General features: G+C 38.6%; 2 protein-coding genes across 4 annotated transcripts; one reads left to right on the top strand and one right to left on the bottom strand.

Moving 5' to 3' along the window:
- Window positions 1–170: 170 nt before the first annotated feature.
- Window positions 171–14641, top strand: LOC109038098 (uncharacterized). 3 transcript variants are annotated; one of them, XM_019053043.2, is made up of 3 exons: window positions 171–314; window positions 819–1205; window positions 13125–14641. In XM_019053043.2, the coding sequence occupies exons 2-3, from the start codon at window positions 1152–1154 to the stop codon at window positions 14460–14462; spliced, it is 1392 nt and encodes a 463-aa protein (XP_018908588.2). In that variant the 5' UTR covers window positions 171–314; window positions 819–1151; the 3' UTR covers window positions 14463–14641. The 3 variants fall into 3 exon arrangements, with proteins under 3 accessions (XP_018908588.2, XP_018908587.2, XP_018908590.2); XM_019053042.2 differs by having other exon boundaries at window positions 178–314; window positions 757–1205; XM_019053045.2 differs by lacking the exons at window positions 171–314; window positions 13125–14641 and adding an exon at window positions 6084–7447 and having other exon boundaries at window positions 321–1205.
- A 140-nt stretch (window positions 14642–14781) lies between these two features.
- Window positions 14782–18778, bottom strand: LOC140224475 (uncharacterized). The gene is made up of 2 exons (XM_072299629.1): window positions 18126–18778; window positions 14782–16574 (listed from the first exon to the last, which is right to left on the bottom strand). Exons 1-2 carry the CDS (start codon window positions 18705–18707, stop codon window positions 16296–16298), a joined length of 861 nt encoding a protein of 286 aa, XP_072155730.1. The 5' UTR covers window positions 18708–18778; the 3' UTR covers window positions 14782–16295.

An 18778-nucleotide genomic window follows, 5' to 3' on the forward strand; every position in this document is an offset into this window, starting at 1 on the left:
TTACGTTTTTCTTTCAATTTAAGCCTAAAACAATTTCTTCCTCTCATATTAATTAATCGTCACTATCTCCTGGCGATAACGATGATAAGTAAAACGTCACAGAATCCTAAGTGACGTCACCAACTGCATTTATAAAAACTAGATCTTATCGCAATTCAGGCCTCATTACGTATTCGACTCTCGGATTCCGTGCAGCGCTCTTATGTCTACATATATTACGATTATTTAAAAGAAACGTACATTATCGTGTGATGAAGTTACTTTTAAATAAACTCAACTTGCAAAATTCATCTTTTGCCCTTACTGAGATCACGGTGAAATTTAAATTTTTAAGAAAACAGTTATTATTTTCACAACTTTTGCTTGCCCACAAATTTGAAAGACCTTGATATCCAAGAGACAAAAATTAAGATATTCCTACAGCCGAATAACGAAGTGCTCTTGTAATATTTTAGCCAGCAATGAAATCCCATAAATGTCTTCATCAAATTGAAGTTGTCACGAGTTAAAACTGGCGTTTGAAAAAAGTCCTCGGCAAAAAACGTGTGTTTTTAAGTTATAATTTTCCATAATTTAGGGCTTGAAATAGTTGGATAAAAATTCAATGCTCTCTCAATTGGCACAAAAATACACCAATCCCTCGCAGCTTATTTTTGATGGGATTAAAAATGTTTTCCGTTAAGAGCTCAAATTCTGATTTGTGGACTTCTTTTGACTTAAAATGCACCGCTTAATAATTTTGACTCCATACATTAGGTCCCCGTACATATAAGATGACCACACATACATTATAATTTTACTTGTAATCCATTACTTAGCATGCGGGAGGAAGTAAGCCGAATAATCCTAACTATTCGTCGATTTCTGCGTGAGGACTCTTCAGCATTTCACTTCACAAGCTCGTGACCCATCAGAGATGGAAGTTTAAGTTGAGGGGGGAAAAAAAATAAATAAAAGCCCAAGCCAAACGTCCTGAAAGGTGAGATGGCTCAATTAAGTGGGGCCGAATGAGGTGATATTTGATCAATCTGAATGATTGACGATTGCAAGACTTGCATATTTTATCAGTGACGTTTGCATTCATTCCAAATGATTCATGAAGTAGCTCAAAACACACATGTTCAAAAGTAGGTGAAGTTCTGTTTAGCATCATGGAATTCAGCGTTGGAACATCTCTTGTCATCTTTACGATATTTGTCTGTAAGGTAAGCACACCAAACAAGTTGAGCCGTATGTTTTATTTTACAGGGTGATCGATAAGTCCCGAACCACCATCATTAAGGCATCACACTGGTAATTTTGAACAAAGTGAGTTATAAACTTGAAATTGTATGAATGCTCCCAGGTCGAAGGATTGGGGACACACCCACCCCCCGAACTTTGATGATATCATCCTAAAATGGGGCGAGAAGCCCAGGGGTTATAGGTGTGATGAGGGACTTTTGGATCATTCTGTAAGTTTCCGAATTCTCGATTTCAACGCGCAAAATTCATTTCGCAAAAAGGAAACCTCTGATATAAGATAGGGAGGGGGGAGGGCTTTTATATCAACATTCTTCTTTGCCATTAAATGAAACTCACTACGGACTTCCACATTTTCAAACTTAAGAACTATCTAAATATTCGCATCTCTCAAGTTTGAAGATCTGTACTTACAATGAACCGCTAGACGAAACTAATTTTAAGTGTTCACTGTTCAAGTGTCTATATTAGGTTTTTATGACTCTGAAATTCAACGCGGAGCATGACATTTAACAACTTCGTTATCAACTTATGAGTGAGAATTTCATTTAAAGTACATAATTTACATTAGGATTTGTAAACTGCGACTTCCCTTTTTTAATAAAACGAAAATCAATGCAGGTCAAATCGCCTCTCGAAAAAATATTTACGTATTTACACTCAAATTCGGCTGATAAAAAGATATCTGGGTTCTCAAACATTTTCTTCCTCATTAAAACACGGCATTTTTCAAAAATTCAGCCACTGTTGGAAAATTATGTTACTGTGGCGCTACTACTTTCATTTTCTCCCCTTCATCCGTCGATGCTGAAAATGTATCGGAGTAACTCATTATTCTACTAAGAAATTTTCTTCATTTTTATTCTGGTTCATTTTCTTTATTACTAAATCAGGTGGACCCACGTAGCACAGAATCTTTATAATTTGACATTCAGATGAACACGTCAAGAATGCAATATTTATATAATATTGATACATCCTGTCATAATATTGCATCAGTATTAGACATATATTACTCCATTTGCCTTGTCACAGTATTTTCGTAACACTGTTCTCGGCCATATGTCGATGAAATCCCTGGGTTTTCAGACATCGAACAAAAAAAAAAATCTCCTATTTGGGACATTTTATACTGCTGCCCGCTTCTAATAATATTAGGTGCCTGAACCCTGAACCTCTAAGAAGATTAATTACCTGATAGTATGTATATGCACTTGCTTCATAAATTGGTGCATAATTTTGAAGTACATCCATTTTCTGATGAGCCTCCAGATGTATGTATTTTTATGGAGTCTATGGTTCATCTGAAAATGGAAATGTTCCCTTTTAAATAAATATGGATTTCCATTTGGAGCAGGAGCGGACAGAACCTTGTTGCTTGTGAAGAAACAAAGGAGATTGGCAGTGGTATAAAATGACATCACACCATTTTGTGGATTCTTCTTAAGAAATTTCCACTCATTTCTTCTCCATTTTGACCTTTCCTATCAGAGGCTAAATTCTTTCAGTTTATCCGCAATAATTCTTTTTACATGTTATTGTTATTAAGTTAACATTTGAACTCTTAATATTTGAATGATGGATTTACAAGAAACTCGCATGTACTTATATTTTACTACTGTGTAAATATTAAGTGCGCTGAATGATTCTTTGTCAGCAGTTCCTTTTAAAGTGTACAAGAAGGCCGTTTTGTCGGTCAGACTTTTGCGCATCAATTCTGGAGGAGCGTCTAGGAATCGATCATCCGATGAGTTGAAGAATTCTAACCTGATGAGGAAAACAAAACAAAAAATGCTAAATTCGGGTCTACAGAATAATTAAATAAGAGATACTTTCACACAGCAAAGGCTACAGTTTTATGGATACTCATGTGACTTCAGTACCTGGAAATTAATTTTTTCAAGTTAAACAGACAGCATTATACTTGGATTTTTCCCTCTGCTTTTATTGCTTTCTTGCTAACCACATTTTATAGTTACGCCTGTAAAGTACCAGATATACTTGCAAGACTACTTGCTACAGTTGAGCACAAGAAATAATGAACTCCGTAGGTTGCAAGCTATCTTTAGAAATGTGTCAAAGTTAATGCAGCTTGTTCCATATAGCGGATCACTCATCTGATTTCCTGCTGACATATTTCTTGTATGTATCTCAATTTTAAATGGCTGTAAAATAAAGTATTCAAATAAAGACGAGTCAGGTATCTAGAATACTGAAGTGCTCATTGATGAATATTTAATAATTAAATAGCTGCATAAGATACGGCAATTATTTTTTTCTTGTTGCATCATGTCACTCTAAAGAAGAGGTTTTACTTAAATGAGTAGGCACAGCAGATAAACTTCAAAAACAATAAACATAAAAAATGTACATTATATACTCTGTAATTACTGTCCTTAAAGTGTGACTCAGCACTTACACCTTTTTCTTTCAAATCCTCAAAGGCACAATACACAATATTTTGGTAGAATAAACTACATTTCTCGGAAAAATTACTCTTTGAATTGACAATAATATTAATTTGTAAAGTGATCTAAACATGATAAAATGCGTGAAAAAATACCGAGAAAATGTAAAATATATAAGAAATTACACTTGGTCGACTTGGGAAAAAATTGGGGGAAAAAATGACTTTTTAAATTGACAAATAAAATGCACAAAATTAGCGAAATTTAGGGGAAAAAAATGAAGAGACATAAAAGAAATTATAAATTGCGCTTGGTTGACTTATCGGTCCGATAATAGGCCGTCTCAGTAAGAGAGAAAAAGGATAAGAAAACAGATTTAAAAAAAAAAATGAAAGAAACCTGGTTGACTTGGAGAAAATTAAGTAAATGACAATTGCAACCTACATTTCTCGGAAAAATTACTCTTTGAATTGACAATAATATTAATTTGTAAAGTGATCTAAACATGATAAAATGCGTGAAAAAATACCGAGAAAATGTAAAATATATAAGAAATTACACTTGGTCGACTTGGGAAAAAATTGAAAAAAAAAATGACTTTTTAAATTGACAAATAAAATGCACAAAATTAGCGAAATTTAGGGGAAAAAAATGAAGAGACATAAAAGAAATTATAAATTGCGCTTGGTTGACTTATCGGTCCTATAATAGGCCGTCTCAGTAAAAGAGAAAAAGGATAAGAAAACAGATTTAAAAAAAAAAATGAAAGAAACCTGGTTGACTTGGAGAAAATTAAGTAAATGACAATTGCAACCTACAGAAACTGAGTTTGTTATACCAGGAAGGAGGATGAGTAAAGCAACTATAAAAAAAGAAAAGAAATTGCTCTCGGTCAACCAAAAAACTTGAACGAAATATGTCTCTTTGAATCGACAAATTAATTACATAAAATTATTAAAACATGCCTGTAGTATATTAAAAAAAAAATAAGAGACATAATTGAAAATTAAAAATTGCACATGGTTGACTCATTGGGCCTTTACCCTTTAAGAGGCCGTATCAGTTTTCCGATTGGAAAGCTGAACTGAAAGTGGGCACATAACAGTCCCGAGAAGACGAAAGCTATCGCAGACTACTTAGAAAATAATTTTCAAGAACATCCTACAAAAGATCTATAAACCAAAGAGAACTGGAAGATAAAGTTAGGAACATCAACTTCCTTCCAGATCAAAAAAAATTGTATGAAAATTATAATAAAAAAGGAGAAAAAGAATTGAAAGAGATAAAAAACGAAAAAAAACTTGGTTGACCAAAAATGAAAGAATTACGACTACCAGAAACTCAGTTTTTGATGCCAGAAAAATGGATGTGTGTTGCAAGGAGGGGAAACAGAACCAATATATATAAAAAAAAAAACGAGTTTAAGGATAAGGAATTGGCTAAAAAGCCAGCTCATAGTGATCGTATTAAATATGGATTTACAGTCTATGCTACTTTTATACCCTAAAAAAATCTAAAGTGGCACCTGTCCCGCCTCCAACAGAACCACCACCTCCAACCATCAATACCAGCTAACATCCTGTAAAAACAAAATTACATTGATTGATTGACATTGAATACACAAACTTAAATAAGAAGACAACAAACAACGAAAAAATGGTACTATCACTTGAGGCCTGGATACAATTTTTGACTAATTACAACATCTTTATAACATTTTAACAAGTTGACTGGGAAATTCCCGAGCTATTATAATCTTAATTTAGCATTTCAAAACCTCTACTCCTAATTTATTTTCTAGGCAAAGAACAAATCAATGTTGTTGCTTAAAATTTCAAAGAGTATTCTTCACACAGAAAAAAAAACACATTTCATGGAACTTTTCAAATAAAGACTCAAACTCTTTGAAAACATAAAATGTGACAGAAAGTCTGCAACGCAGCAAAACTACTGGTTTGAGGTTTTACTACTGACAATCTGCTTACATCCGTCTTCCCTTTCACAGTCTTACATCTGGCAGCAAGGAAATACATTTTTCATTATAAGAGACTTTATTGAAATGCGAGGAAACAAATTGCAAATCAAACAGCATGGTTGATGGACTTGGATTTTTTATAGTTTTTTTTGTTTTGTTTTGTTTTTAGTATTACTGATTTGCATAATTTTCACAACCGGTCTAAACATTTTTAGACGCAACGCGAGATATATCGCAGTAAATCATCATTCTTTAAAGAAATCTCCTTAATCATTTTCATTTTGGTTTAATCTCTTTACTACTGAATCAGGCAGAAATGAAATAGAAAATGTGCGTAGAAATTTGGAAATCCATCAGGACCTTTTTCTTGCGCTATATCGCACTATTCTCTCAAAAAATAATCATCATTAATTTCCATGCATTTTATACTCTTATCAAAATACTTTTTTTCTGTCCAGAGAGCTATAACATGCATGGATGATGCACTATTTAGAGATGCGGTGAACTCCAGTGATTACGTGGACAAAACCAACTTCATCAAGTATTTTCATGCCTTGGATGGACCTGCTTACGTAACAGCTCCACGGTGGTTCGGCAAAACTCTCGCCATCAGTACTTTGCGGGCCTTCTACGACATAAATGCCAACACAGGGGGCAACTCATCCAAGACTTTGTCGCCAAACTACAAAGCTTTCTCGACGCTCGCCGGCAGACCGAAATTAAACGAAAGCGTGTTTGAAGATCGATCATTTTTCAACTCTCATTTTGCAAGCCGTCCCGTTCTATCATTATCCTTCAACCAGCTATGTGTGAGCAGCAAGGAAGATATTTTTGCCTCGCTAGAAGCCATGATCCGCGTTGTCTACCTGGAACACGAGTACGTGGTGAATTCCAAAAAACTCACGGCCCATGATCATAAAATGTTCAAACTTTTTAGCGATACTACAAGAAACAAGACCGAAAGTGACTTGTTAAACGCTGGTCAAACGTTGACTGGAATCTTGTTCCGCTACTTCAGTAAACAATGTCTTGTTTTAGTCGACGATTTCGATGCGCCTGCATTGCAATTTTTAACGATACGCAGCGAGGCAGGGAAACATCTTGACGTCGCGGTGTTCGACGTACTGGACAAATTCACAGGCGCGCTTTTGAAAAATAATTTCGCTGTGTTCAAAGCACTCCTCGCCGGGAGAACCGGCCTTGCAAGACAATACCTGACAGAGGCCGGCAATGTACACTATTTGTCGTTCGCCCAACAGTCTGAGGTAGCACGATTCTTCGCTTTCAATGAAGAGGAGGTGAAACAAGTTTGCGCGAAAGATTTGAAGGAAACCAGTCTTTGGAACGGTGGATTTCGAGCCAAGGATATTGGAAATGAAAATGATACTCTTTTCAACCCAAGCTCCGTGATAAGCCGTCGATACTCCTATAACTTTGAGATGTTCTCTTGGTGGGCAACGGAGCTGATCCATAAGGTTAAAATTAAGTTGGCGATGTCCCGAAGTAGTGGAATCTGGAAGTTGGTCGAAGATGCACATGCACGTGACGGCGCAGTTGTAGGTGCCACAGCTATGTACGATATTGTGGCCCTTCGTGAGCTGTTGAGCGAAGAGGACGGAGAGACTTTATCAGACAAAAAACGAGACATTTTCGCTTATTACTTCTGGGACTTAGGCATTTTCACATTCCTCAAGTCCGTAGGTACGGCAGTCAAGTTGACCGTCCCCAACTTGGAAGTTCAAAAGCATCTTAATGAAATTTTTGCGCGGAATCGTCATATATAAGAAGTTTTTAATAAATAAATTCACTTTGTACCAAAGTCTGTTACGTTAGTTTTAATTTTTATACTGAGGGGATGGGAGATTGTCAAGGATAAGGGCGCAGTGGGAAGAAAAATCTGAGGGAATGTCATCCACCTCCATTCATCGTAAAAGACCGCAATATTATATGTGCATAAAAATTAAATGTTTAGATTTATCTTTGTAATTTTACTCATCTAAGAGTGTCTACTGCCACTGCCAACCCGATTTACCAATTTATGTTTGGCAGTTCAACAAAAACTGCCCAATTTGACACTCAATACTTCAAAGATTCAATTTGATTTTTTTGGGTCGAGCGTTTGTTTTTCTATCTCTGCATGGTATCGGGATTAAAAATGTATTACAGGTACTTCTTCATATTAGGCATTTCATGGTTAGACCTAGAAATAAACGTCACCTGCCAATCAAAGAGGAGAAATAAAATGTAAAAGAATAATGAAAATCATACAAGTGGGGGACAATCACCAGAGGAGTTGGAGGACAAGGCGAAAAATTGTAGTTTCAAGAATAAATTAAGATATTAATTATTTCAACTTAAACTAGTCTTAACATTTTTTCTGTGAAATATACATGACTAAAATACAATTTTTAAGCATCAAAAAGTGAGTTTGAACTCTCCTCCCGCCAGAAAGCTCCATGTAATTTTGAAGCTTTGAATACGTATTACCCGAAATAGTAAAAACTGGACGTATGCGCCTTGTTCTCCGGCGCCCTCATTTGTGCGCTAACGTAATAGTGAAATACTCATGAATTTTATTGTTCAGTATGCAAAATTTGAAAAAACAGAAAAGCCAGGTTCTAGAAGAAGAAGATAATATTTAACAGTGATATCTGATACTGGAATCACCATCAATCCGAAGAAACTCTTAGCTTTACTAATACCCAAGTATGTACTTTCACAAGGACTTGGGTAAAAGTTTTCTTCACACAATAATTCCCATGCAATCACAACTGGCTCATTGTTAATAGCAAAATGAGCATAATGTTTTACTAACAGCGTCTGTCCGGACTCGGTTCCACAGAAATTGTTTGGTTTCTCTACGGATAATTTAAACCCAGTTCGGGACTAGAACTAATACTAAGGGTTGGTGCAATTTCCAGGAAGAGGACCGAAATCATTTTTACTAGAGAGACCATTTTTCATATTAATCGACGCTTTTTTGATGAAAGTACGTCCCCTTATTCTTCTCACTAGTTGCTGCAATAAACCTTGGCCTTCACGAATGAGTTTTTTTCAACCGTCGTAAATAGTTTTCAAATCTGAAGGCACTGCATATTTCGAGCGATCCAAAAAAATCTAAATCATCTGCCAAATTCAAGAGCCCATGAAAATTATGCGTTAAGAATTCTTGTCCATTTAGGGTTTTGTCGAACTCAATAAAGTGCCTTAAAAGATCTTTAGCCTAATCGCGGTATACTCATTTTACAACTTCGGGCTAAGTAAAATGGTCATGGCAACATGTGGACACAATAAATGATTGTACAATTTAACTGACGGTACTCTGTCGCTATAAAGCGTTTCGCAAATTCTAGGCTTCGGTGTCTACGGCATAATTCGTACGGTTTGAAGAAACTGATAATAATAAGTTGATCTGACACTTTATTAATGTAAAAAGCTGACAGTTTGAGGGGAGGTTTTGCAAATAGCCAAATGGAAAATAGTGTGCAAGTTGCATCAAGACAAACTGAACGCATGTAATCAAGCGCAAGAGAGGAACAGAACTCCAAACCGGGAATATTTGTCAATGGTGTCGGACCATGGTTGAATTCATTATCATCATGATGATAACCCTGGTAAAAATTGGCAGTAGAATCTGTGTTCCAAAAAACCATAGACCTATAGCCGGCTGTAAGATTTCCAATAGCTTCTATAGCCGGCAACTCAATTTCTTATAACCTTTTATAGCCGATGTCGATTAAGCAATTGCCTGGCGATAAAGTGTGTGCTAAACGTTACTACCCTAGTAACAAAATGATATCATCACGATATTTTGAGGATATCAAAATTCCTGAATGATGAAAAAATATGATATCCTCAGGATATTCTCAAGAATATATTTTTGTCCACGCCCTTAAGATAAAATCATTAGATCTCCCTCCGGATATCTCACACGATTTCCGCCAGAAAAATTTTACTGCTGTTCCATAGGAACCTGGTCATGATTTTTCCACACTATCATACAATGTTGTCTTAGCCTAGTAAAAAAATGATATGATCACGATATCTTGAGGGTATCAAAATTTTACATCCTCAAGATATCCTCAAGAACATATTTTTGTCCACGCCTTTAAGATATAATTCGTTAGATTTCTTCCGGATATCTCAAACGAATTCCTCCGAACATCTCAGTTTTATGCTGTCCTCAATTTGGTCCGGACTCCGAAAAATTCCTCCCAGAATCTCTGTGAGCATCCCAGAGTTGATTCCGCATGAATCGGTCCAGCGGATTGATGTACTACAAGCACTCGCCAAACAGAAGCTCCTTATTAAGGTCATGGGTGCATTTACTTAAGCCTTACTCACACCCTGAGCTTACCATTACTCTAGGGCCCTGCAAAAAGGCATCTCTTACGGAGAGTCACCGTTTCGGTACCCCACTTCACTATGCTAGTCTCAATTTTTTTATCTGAAACTATGTTCAAAACCAGAGGAACGGTGCTTTCTTTAATTTAAGATGTGCAAAATCCTTAAAAAAACGTCATGGTAGGGTCCAAAAGCATTAACTTTTATTTTCCTGAAAAAAGAGACTGCAGAGAACCCTGGCGGAAAATTCAGAAACTACATGGTAACTTTAAGATAATTCTAAAGTTATCTTCAGAATATCATTTGTCGATATCTTCAATAAATTTTTAAAATTAATCTGCGTGCGATAGTTTGAAAAAATCTGTGTGAAGTGATAAGTACGTTATCTTTCCTGATGGTTCATCATAATATGCCATTTTGAATATCAATGAGTTATCAGTCAATGATGTCTACATTTTTCTTTTTCTAAAATAACGAAAAGAAATCTTGCTAAATATTCGTGGCGGGTGTTCCTAAAATGACCTGTAGGCTTATTGGCGAAAACGAGCATGTCATGAACTAATGATAACTTCCAAATGTTTCTGAATTTATCTTCAAAATAGCATTATTAAATGTCTTGAAAAAAAATCATGAATAAATTTGGTAGATATCGTAATGTGATATTCTGAAGAAATAATTATTGATACCTAAGATTTCATCATAACGATGACTTCGTTATTCTTGAAGTACATCATCGGAGATTTAAAACACTAACATTTACATGCTGACCTCACTAATTACGTTCGAACAAAATCAGGAGATATCTTAAAGATATCGTTGTACAACCTTCTTAGAATATCAGTTAATATTGACTCAGAGAAATTATTCTTAACATCAGTGAAGAAATCTGAAAGATAAGCTCCTGATTTGCCACCGAAAATCAAGGCTGACATTCAGACTGAACATTCACCGGATATCATTAAACAAATACTTGAAATTTCATTCTTGATTGTCGTATGAATTTCTGTAAAAAATAACTTTAAACATTCATTTTTAAGAACTTGAAAATGTCATAAAAGATTTCACTGATGATATTTTAACAATTATTTTTAGAGTATTTGAAGATATCTAGTAAAGATATCAGACGATGATATCTCAAAAATATTCTGAAGATGTTACTAAGATGTCCCACCGAAAATCAAAACTAATATCTTTTTAAGGATTTCCTCAAGATATAACTTATCAGTCGGTATGTTACTAGGGTAATTACGGATGCTAGGACTTAGTGAGTTTTTGGACTACCGCTCTCTTTTGGGGCCACAGTATCTTGATTTTATTTGCGAGGAAAGCTCCGTTCTTTTGAAGGATGCCTGACATTGCTAATATGTTGGAGGGCCTTCAATTTCGTATGATACTGTGCAATACCTCTGGTGTGTAATAGTTGCTTCAAACGCCGCGGTGGGCAAGCAGCCAGCGCTGAACGCGCATTGGCGCCTGCAAACCTAACTGGGATACTTCACGCATTGCGCAATGCGTGAAGTATCCCTGTTAGGTTTGTAGGCGCTAGTGCGCCGCCGCTCCGCTTTGTGTTAGGCTCTAATATTTAATCTCGGGGAGTCAGCGTTTTTCAACTCATGACTTTGAAATGTTTGCACCACTGTATGGATTATTCTCATTTTAATTGATGAAAAAAAATATGTAGTAAAGGAAAATATAATGTGCGTTTTGTAAATATTAAGGTGATTCCGCACAAACTTAAGGATTTACAAAGCACAAGAATTTCTACTCAATTTCCTATAGCCTTTTACAGCCGATGGCGATAAAGCAACAGCCAGGCGATAAAGTGTAAAGCCCGGCGATAGGAACTATAGCCCGGCTGTATAATTTTTTATCGCTTCGTGTAGCCCGGCCGTATGATTTTTTCCTCTTTCTACAGCCAGCTATATGATTTTCTATCGCCCTCTTCAGTCGGTTATGAAAACTCCTATGGTATTTTGAAACGCAGCTCCTATTGCCAATTTTTACTAGGGCATACCTCAAAGAATCTCGGCGAGTAATCAGAGTCCCTGGCGTTTAGGAAAAGTCACCCTATTCTCAAAGAACTCACATTCGCTTATTGCCGCCAGCGTCCGCCTGCCCAAGTCTCGGGCTGGTTTTCACGACCTCTCGAGCTTGGTAGCAGATAATTCAGGAGGCTGCGCTGCACTGAGGATGGCCCAAGAAGGCCGAAACGCGTCTGCAGTTGCCTTCCTGAATGGACATAACTAGTGTTGCTCCAAACAGCATATCTCTTAGAGGGAAATTTGTGCTCGAATGAGCTTTTCCCTCCGTATTGAGATTTTCAGCTTTATGCTGAATTTTTTAACGCACGTTGGCAAAAAAACTCCAACATTCTGTCGTTGAGTGCGTCTACCGCAATCAGTTTGTAAATTTTACTTACCTGTAATATGATCCTTCTCTTCATCTTCATCCGCTTTAAAAAGGTGCCTCATTAACAATGCATAAAAGCAAGCATAACTTTTACACCGTGAAATTTATCCTGAACCATCATTTTACCCCTCCTGCCCGTACGGGCTGAATGAAACCGCTCCCCTTCCATTCGGCGCATTCTTGATAGGGGTAGTAACAATTGTCTCAAGTTGGCAGTGATTCACTTCGCCACTCCGCATGGCGCTGTGTTACGGCGTGTTGTGATACGTCTGTGTAACCGACCTTATCGCGTTTTAATGCCTTTAAACAGACAAATTATCGTTGAAAATCACGTTTCATCTGCTTTGAGGCGTTTCCATCACAGTGTTTTACCTCTGTGAAGTTAGAAGCCAATCCTTGCCAACAGGAAGATCAAAAACTCCACTCGATAAGCCCTAGAGCCGGTAATCTGCTTATTAAGCAAATATTTATTTTCATCTCCTCGATATCATTACGTTTATGATTTTCCCCATTTTCATTTGATAGTGAAAAGATCTCGAAGTAACTCATTATTCTACAAAGAAATCAGTCATAGTATGTTTCATTTTCATTTTGGTTTAATTTCTTTATTACTAAATCAGGCGGAAGTTTTAAAATAGATGTACGTAGAAATCTGATAATACATCATCAGGACCATATTCATGAGCAATATCGCACTATTCTTTCAAATAATAATAATCACTAATTAATATTTTTTTTCTGTTTAGAGAGCTATAACATGCTTAGACGATGCAATGTTCAGAGATGCGGTGAACTCCAGTGATTACGTGGACAAAACCAACTTCATCAAGTATTTCCATGCCTTGGATGGACCTGCCTACGTAACAGCTCCACGATGGTTCGGCAAAACTCTCGCCATCAGTACTTTGCGGGCCTTCTACGACATAGATGCCAACACAGGGAGCAACTCATCCAAGACTTTGTCGCCAAACTACAAAGCTTTCTCGACGCTCGCCGGCAGACCGAAATTAAACGAAAGCGTGTTTGAAGATCGATCATTTTTCAACTCTCATTTCGCAAGCCGTCCCGTTCTATCCTTATCCTTCAACCAGCTGAGTGTGAGCAGCAAAGAGGATCTTCTTGCCTCGCTAGAAACTCTGATCCGCACCGTCTACATGAAACACGAGTACGTGCTGAATTCCAAAAAACTCACGGCCCATGATCATAAAATGTTCAAACTTTACAGCGATACCACAAGAAACAAGACCGAAAGTGACTTGTTAACCGCCGGTCAAACGTTGACTGGAATCTTGTTTCGCTACTTCAGTAAGCAATGCCTCGTTTTAGTCGACGATTTCGATGCGCCTGCATTGCTTTTTCTGACGATACCCAACGTGGCAGGGAAACACCTCGACATCGCGGTGTTTGACGTGCTGGACAAATTCACAGGTGCGCTCCTAAAAAATAATGACGCTTTGTTCAAAGCACTCCTCGTCGGGAGAACCGGCCTTGCGAGACAATACCTAACGAAAGCCGGTAATGTACACTTTTTGTCGTTCGCCCAACAGTCTGAGGTAGCGCGATTCTTCGCTTTCACTGAACAGGAGGTGAAACAAATTCACGCGAAGGATTTGCCGATAACCAGTCTCTGGAACGGTGGATTTCGAGCTAGGGATACTAGAAATGAAAATGATACCCTTTTCAACCCAAGCTCCGTGATGAGGCGTCGCAACTCCCACGAGCTTGAGGTATTCTCCTGGTGGGCAACGAACCTAATCCACAAGGTTACAATCGAGTGGGCGATGTGTCGAAGTAGTGGAATCTGGAAGTTGGTCGAAAATGCACATGCACGCGGCGGCGCGGTTGTAGGTGCCGAAGCTAAGTACGATATCATGGCCCTCTTCGATCTATTGAGCAAGGAGGACGGAGAGACGCTTTCAGATAAAGAACGGGACATCTTCGCTTATTACTTCTGGGACTTAGGCATTTTCACATTCCTCAAGTCCGTAGGCACGGAAATCATGTTGATCGTTCCCAACTTTGAGGTTCGAAAGCATCTTAGTGAAATTTTTATGCGGAATCGTCATGCGAAAAGTTTTGATTAACAAAATCCACTATGTGTTAAAATTTGTTAGATCAATTGTCAACGGAATCGTTTTAAATTTTATTCTGAGGGGATTGGATATTGTCAAGGATGAGGGCACAGTGGGACAAAAAAGCTGAAGGGGTGATATTCCCCGCGTTAATTGCAAAAGACTTCAATATTAAATGTTTAGAAAATCAATGTTCAGATCTTCGTAATTTCACTCGTCTAAATCATCTAAGAGTTTCTCCTTTCACTGCCAAACCATTTTCCCAATTATTGGGCAATTCTACGAAAACTGCCCAATTTGACATTCATTCGATCAACGCCGACAGTCTCAGCAATATGAAAATATGGCAACCTCAATTTTGACGCTTTAGCTCAGCTATAGCAAACTGTACACACTTTTAACAATACAGGGTGGGGAAGAGACAAATCTCAATTTGAGTAGTCTCTTAAAGCCGTTGTAGTACAGTATAAACGTTAATGTCTTAGCTAGGAGTTAATTTCAGTAATTTTCGTTGCGCAAATCGTGTTCTACGTAAAATTTTGGAGGAGAATCATGTATCAGAGTGCCTAAATTTTATCAAGTTAAATGATCCATTCAATCTAAAAAAGTGAACACCGAGAACTATTCTAACTTCTCTCGGAAAAAATATTTTATCGGGAGAAGTGAGAAAACGTTGGAATGCTCATACAGCGTCGAAACATAACATGGGCCTTTTAAGCCCCATTATTCGATGCCGCGATTATTCTAACGCACGTTCGAAGAATCGCGCCAAACACAATGCAGTCAGTGCCAAGCGCATATTAGCGTCTGCGAGACTGTGGGAATACTTCACGCATTGCGCCAAACAGTGCGGTCCGCTTGGAACGCATATCAGCGCCTACAAGACTGCATGAATACTTTTCGCATTGCGCCAAACGCAGTGCAGTCAGTCAGTTGTCGTGAAACGTATTTTAGCGCCGCGCCGGTTGTGATGTCGAAACTTAATGACGGCGTATTTTCGAAATATTTCGGGTAGAATCCACATGCATTTAAAAATCAAATACATTGCTTATTCTACTAAATGTATTATCGATATCATTAGTTAAAAAATCCGAACAATTTACCAGGCCAAAAAAAAGTTACGAGGCTATAAACATTGCAACCTAACAATCATAACAGTGAAGGGTCGTGACGTCTTAAGCAGAAAAGGCTCAGAGTGAAGCTCAACACATCAACTTACATATTTTTAATTTCACAATTCGTTAAAAAAAAAACTTTTTCCTCGCGAGATACAGGTAAAAAGTAGAGATGATTTAATACTTTTTAACAAATAAAACGTCTATTATTGAAATTGGACCTGCACTTTTCGTAGAATTGCACTTTTCCAATATTTTCTCCCAAACCCAATTGGACCGCGTTAAACAGAAAGGAACCAAGCCACATCAGCTATTGCCAAATTTAATCGGGCGATTTAATTTTTTACATGAAAACAGTTGTGCGGATTTCTGTGCAAATCTCAGTGAATTTTTTCCATAATACAAAGCAAATTCCTTAAAATTTGCAAAGGAATCTGCACAGGCGTTTTTTCGTAAAAAATGTAATTTCCCTGTTAAATTTGGCAATAGCTGATGTGGCTTGGTTCCTTTCTGTTTAACGCGGTCCAATTGTGAGCTTGAGGACAAAAACGACGGAAAAATAAGGCTATGATGAAGTGACTTGCCCAAATTATTCTAGATATATTCACGAAGCCGTTGATACAGCGAGAAAATTTATTTTTTCGGAACATCTCAATAACCTTGGGAGATGGTGACGATTTATTTCAACTTGAAAATCATGGTTGGCGGGTTCTCGAGGGGTATGTGCACTTTACCGCAGATCATTAAGCTCCTGAGGTGGGTCATTTGATGTCATTTTTCTTCCAGTCATGATCGCCTGTATCTCAGCCAGAGAGAGATTCTTGGTCTCGAACATGAACAACCACGAAAATATGGTCGCAGCAATGCTACATAGAGTGTAGATGAAAAACATCACATCCGTTCCCAACAGGCGACATCCGCCCAAATAAGTGTAGTTGAAAAAAGCCAGACCCCCAGCGATAGCGATCACCGAGAGAACAGATGCGTGGTACCTGTTAGAAAAATAACAATATAATCAGGACCGGATTTTTAAAAAAAGTATCGTATCATTTTATATGTATAAGTAAAACTATAATGACGTTTTAATTACGCTTGCCAAATAACTTAGCCACGCCTACGCTATCAACATGTTGCCACCGATTTTGGTCGGCACCGCCGCACAGTGGATCGAGTCAATTATAGAGAGGTCGGACATTAAATTTTTGACTAAAACTGCAAATTTTGGTGTAATGCGTCACATTTCAAATTTTAAAGGGTGTTTCTTGAAGGAAATTTGACGAGGAAACCGATGGAACCACTTTCAGAACTTCAAAAATTTGTATAAACGGTGTTGTAAGCTTTTAAAGTTTCCAAATTTTGTCCGACCTCTCCAATTGAATCGATCCATTGTGCGCCGTGTTTAGCTTCATGGAGCTCTCAGAGCCTGAAAATGGCGGACACTGTAAGTAAATGTATTTACAAAATGACGTATTGAATTGTAGTTTTATTTGCATATCGCACCGGAAACTTTACTCAAATGCATCACGACGCGTTCTCATAGTTTTACGGCTAATCGTTTGCTATTTTCGAGAAAAATCATCTTGGACCTGCCAAAGTTGGCAGCAAAAGCGGCTGGTGATAACCGTTCAGAGTTGACAATAATCCCCCTCCCATCATCAAAACCCAAAACAAAGTGTCGCCATTTTTGGGTCCTATGTAGAACCTACATAAAAAGTTGAGGGGCGAGATGTCCATGCTCTGTCTATCAAGTGAACGTATTTATGCTCAATGGAACTAGGTGCAAGTGGAAAAATGGGGTACGCTCATTGGTCGAGGGTCATATGAATGAATGGGCATTTAAAAGCGCCAGTGACGTCAGCGGCAACAAACGAGGAGGCACGACGGGGAGATCGGTGGCGGGACTCTTCAACTCATGAGCCCTGTCCACAAGGCTCTTGTCACATGCCCGCGGCTCACGAGTTAGCGCTCAGTTCCTTTTGATTCAATGTCATATCCCCCTTTTCCATTTTCTCAAACGGAACTATATCCATTGTTTCTCATGCAGCTTCCACGACCACATCCCATGTTCCCACTTGCACATATAAATACGCCCAAGTTACTCTGCCGTGCTAAGGAAGAACGCCGTATGAGCCTTCAGACGTCGCCGAATTTCCTTCGAGAAAAACCGAATCTACCGGGAGAATTGTAAATATTTCCCCCCAAAATTTTCAGACAATTTCGTAACCAATTTAATCTAAAATATCTGAAAATTTCAATGAAAAGTATTCTTAAATTGCGTCCAAAATACATATTTTATCAAGGGAAATTTGGCAACTCTCGAATGTACATCCGGCGTTCTTCCTTAGCACGTCAGTACTCTACTCTGCGGGCCGATCATTGAAACTTATAGACAAAGCTATAGACAAACACGACAAAAGGGATTTGGAGGGATCCTATTGGTGGAAGCAGGTGGTGGTAATGGACATAGGAATTAGTTAATAGACTAACTAACGGCAACCCATTAAAGACCCGACAGTTATAGTCCATCATTTTCTTCCTTAGTCTATAAGAAGTAAGAACCAACCATGTCAACCAAGAGGATCGCTCCATACTCCCTATTTCTTCTTTGTCTATCGCTCTGTCTATCAGATTCAATAATCGGCCCGCAGGTGTGAGTTGCCTCATGAACAGTAAGAAAAGAGTACCTGACATTAGCCGCGAAGAGCTCTCCGACGAGGACATGGGGCATGGCGGACATGGCGCTGCCGTAGGAGGCGATGAAGAGGAGCATGCCGACGTACGGGAGCCACTGGAGGTTGGTCGTGTCCCACTCGGTGCGCCGCTCGAGGGCGAAGAAGACGGCGACGATGGCCGTGCCCAAGGCGTCGCCGGCGTTGGACAGGATGGTCAAGGGTTTGCGGCCGAGCCGATCGACGAGCCCGGCGGAGACGAGGCTGAGGAAGAAGTAGAGGATGCTCACCGCGGCCATCGTCGGGTGCGGCGCCCAGAAGCCCTCGTACTTGGGCAGCGTCGTGGACCCGTAATCCAGGATGACGAGGATCCCGCTGGCGCCCTGGAAGAGGGATATCGCCGCCACGATGATGGTGGCTCGCACGTTGCTCGGTGTCCGTACCAGCTCCGAGTAGGAGCACTGGGACCGCATCTCCAGCTCCACGGTCTCTTTCAGCTCAACCAGAGCTACTGTCGCCTGAAACCAGAAACGAGACCTACATC

Source organism: Bemisia tabaci, chromosome 4 (genome assembly GCF_918797505.1).
Source record: "Bemisia tabaci chromosome 4, PGI_BMITA_v3".
Taxonomy (NCBI): Eukaryota; Metazoa; Arthropoda; class Insecta; order Hemiptera; family Aleyrodidae; genus Bemisia; species Bemisia tabaci.

Excerpts from the sequence above, each read along its gene's own strand:
- LOC109038098 (XM_019053043.2), top strand. The coding sequence starts at position 1,152 with ATGGAATTCAGCGTTGGAACATCTCTTGTCATCTTTACGATATTTGTC. Across the intron at positions 1,206-13,124 it reads TTACGATATTTGTCTGTAAG|AGAGCTATAACATGCTTAGA; the intron begins GTAAGCACACCA and ends TTTTCTGTTTAG.
- LOC140224475 (XM_072299629.1), bottom strand. The coding sequence starts at position 18,707 with ATGCGGTCCCAGTGCTCCTACTCGGAGCTGGTACGGACACCGAGCAAC. Across the intron at positions 16,575-18,125 it reads TCCTCTTGGTTGACATGGTT|TGTTATTTTTCTAACAGGTA; the intron begins GGTTCTTACTTC and ends TCCTGATTATAT.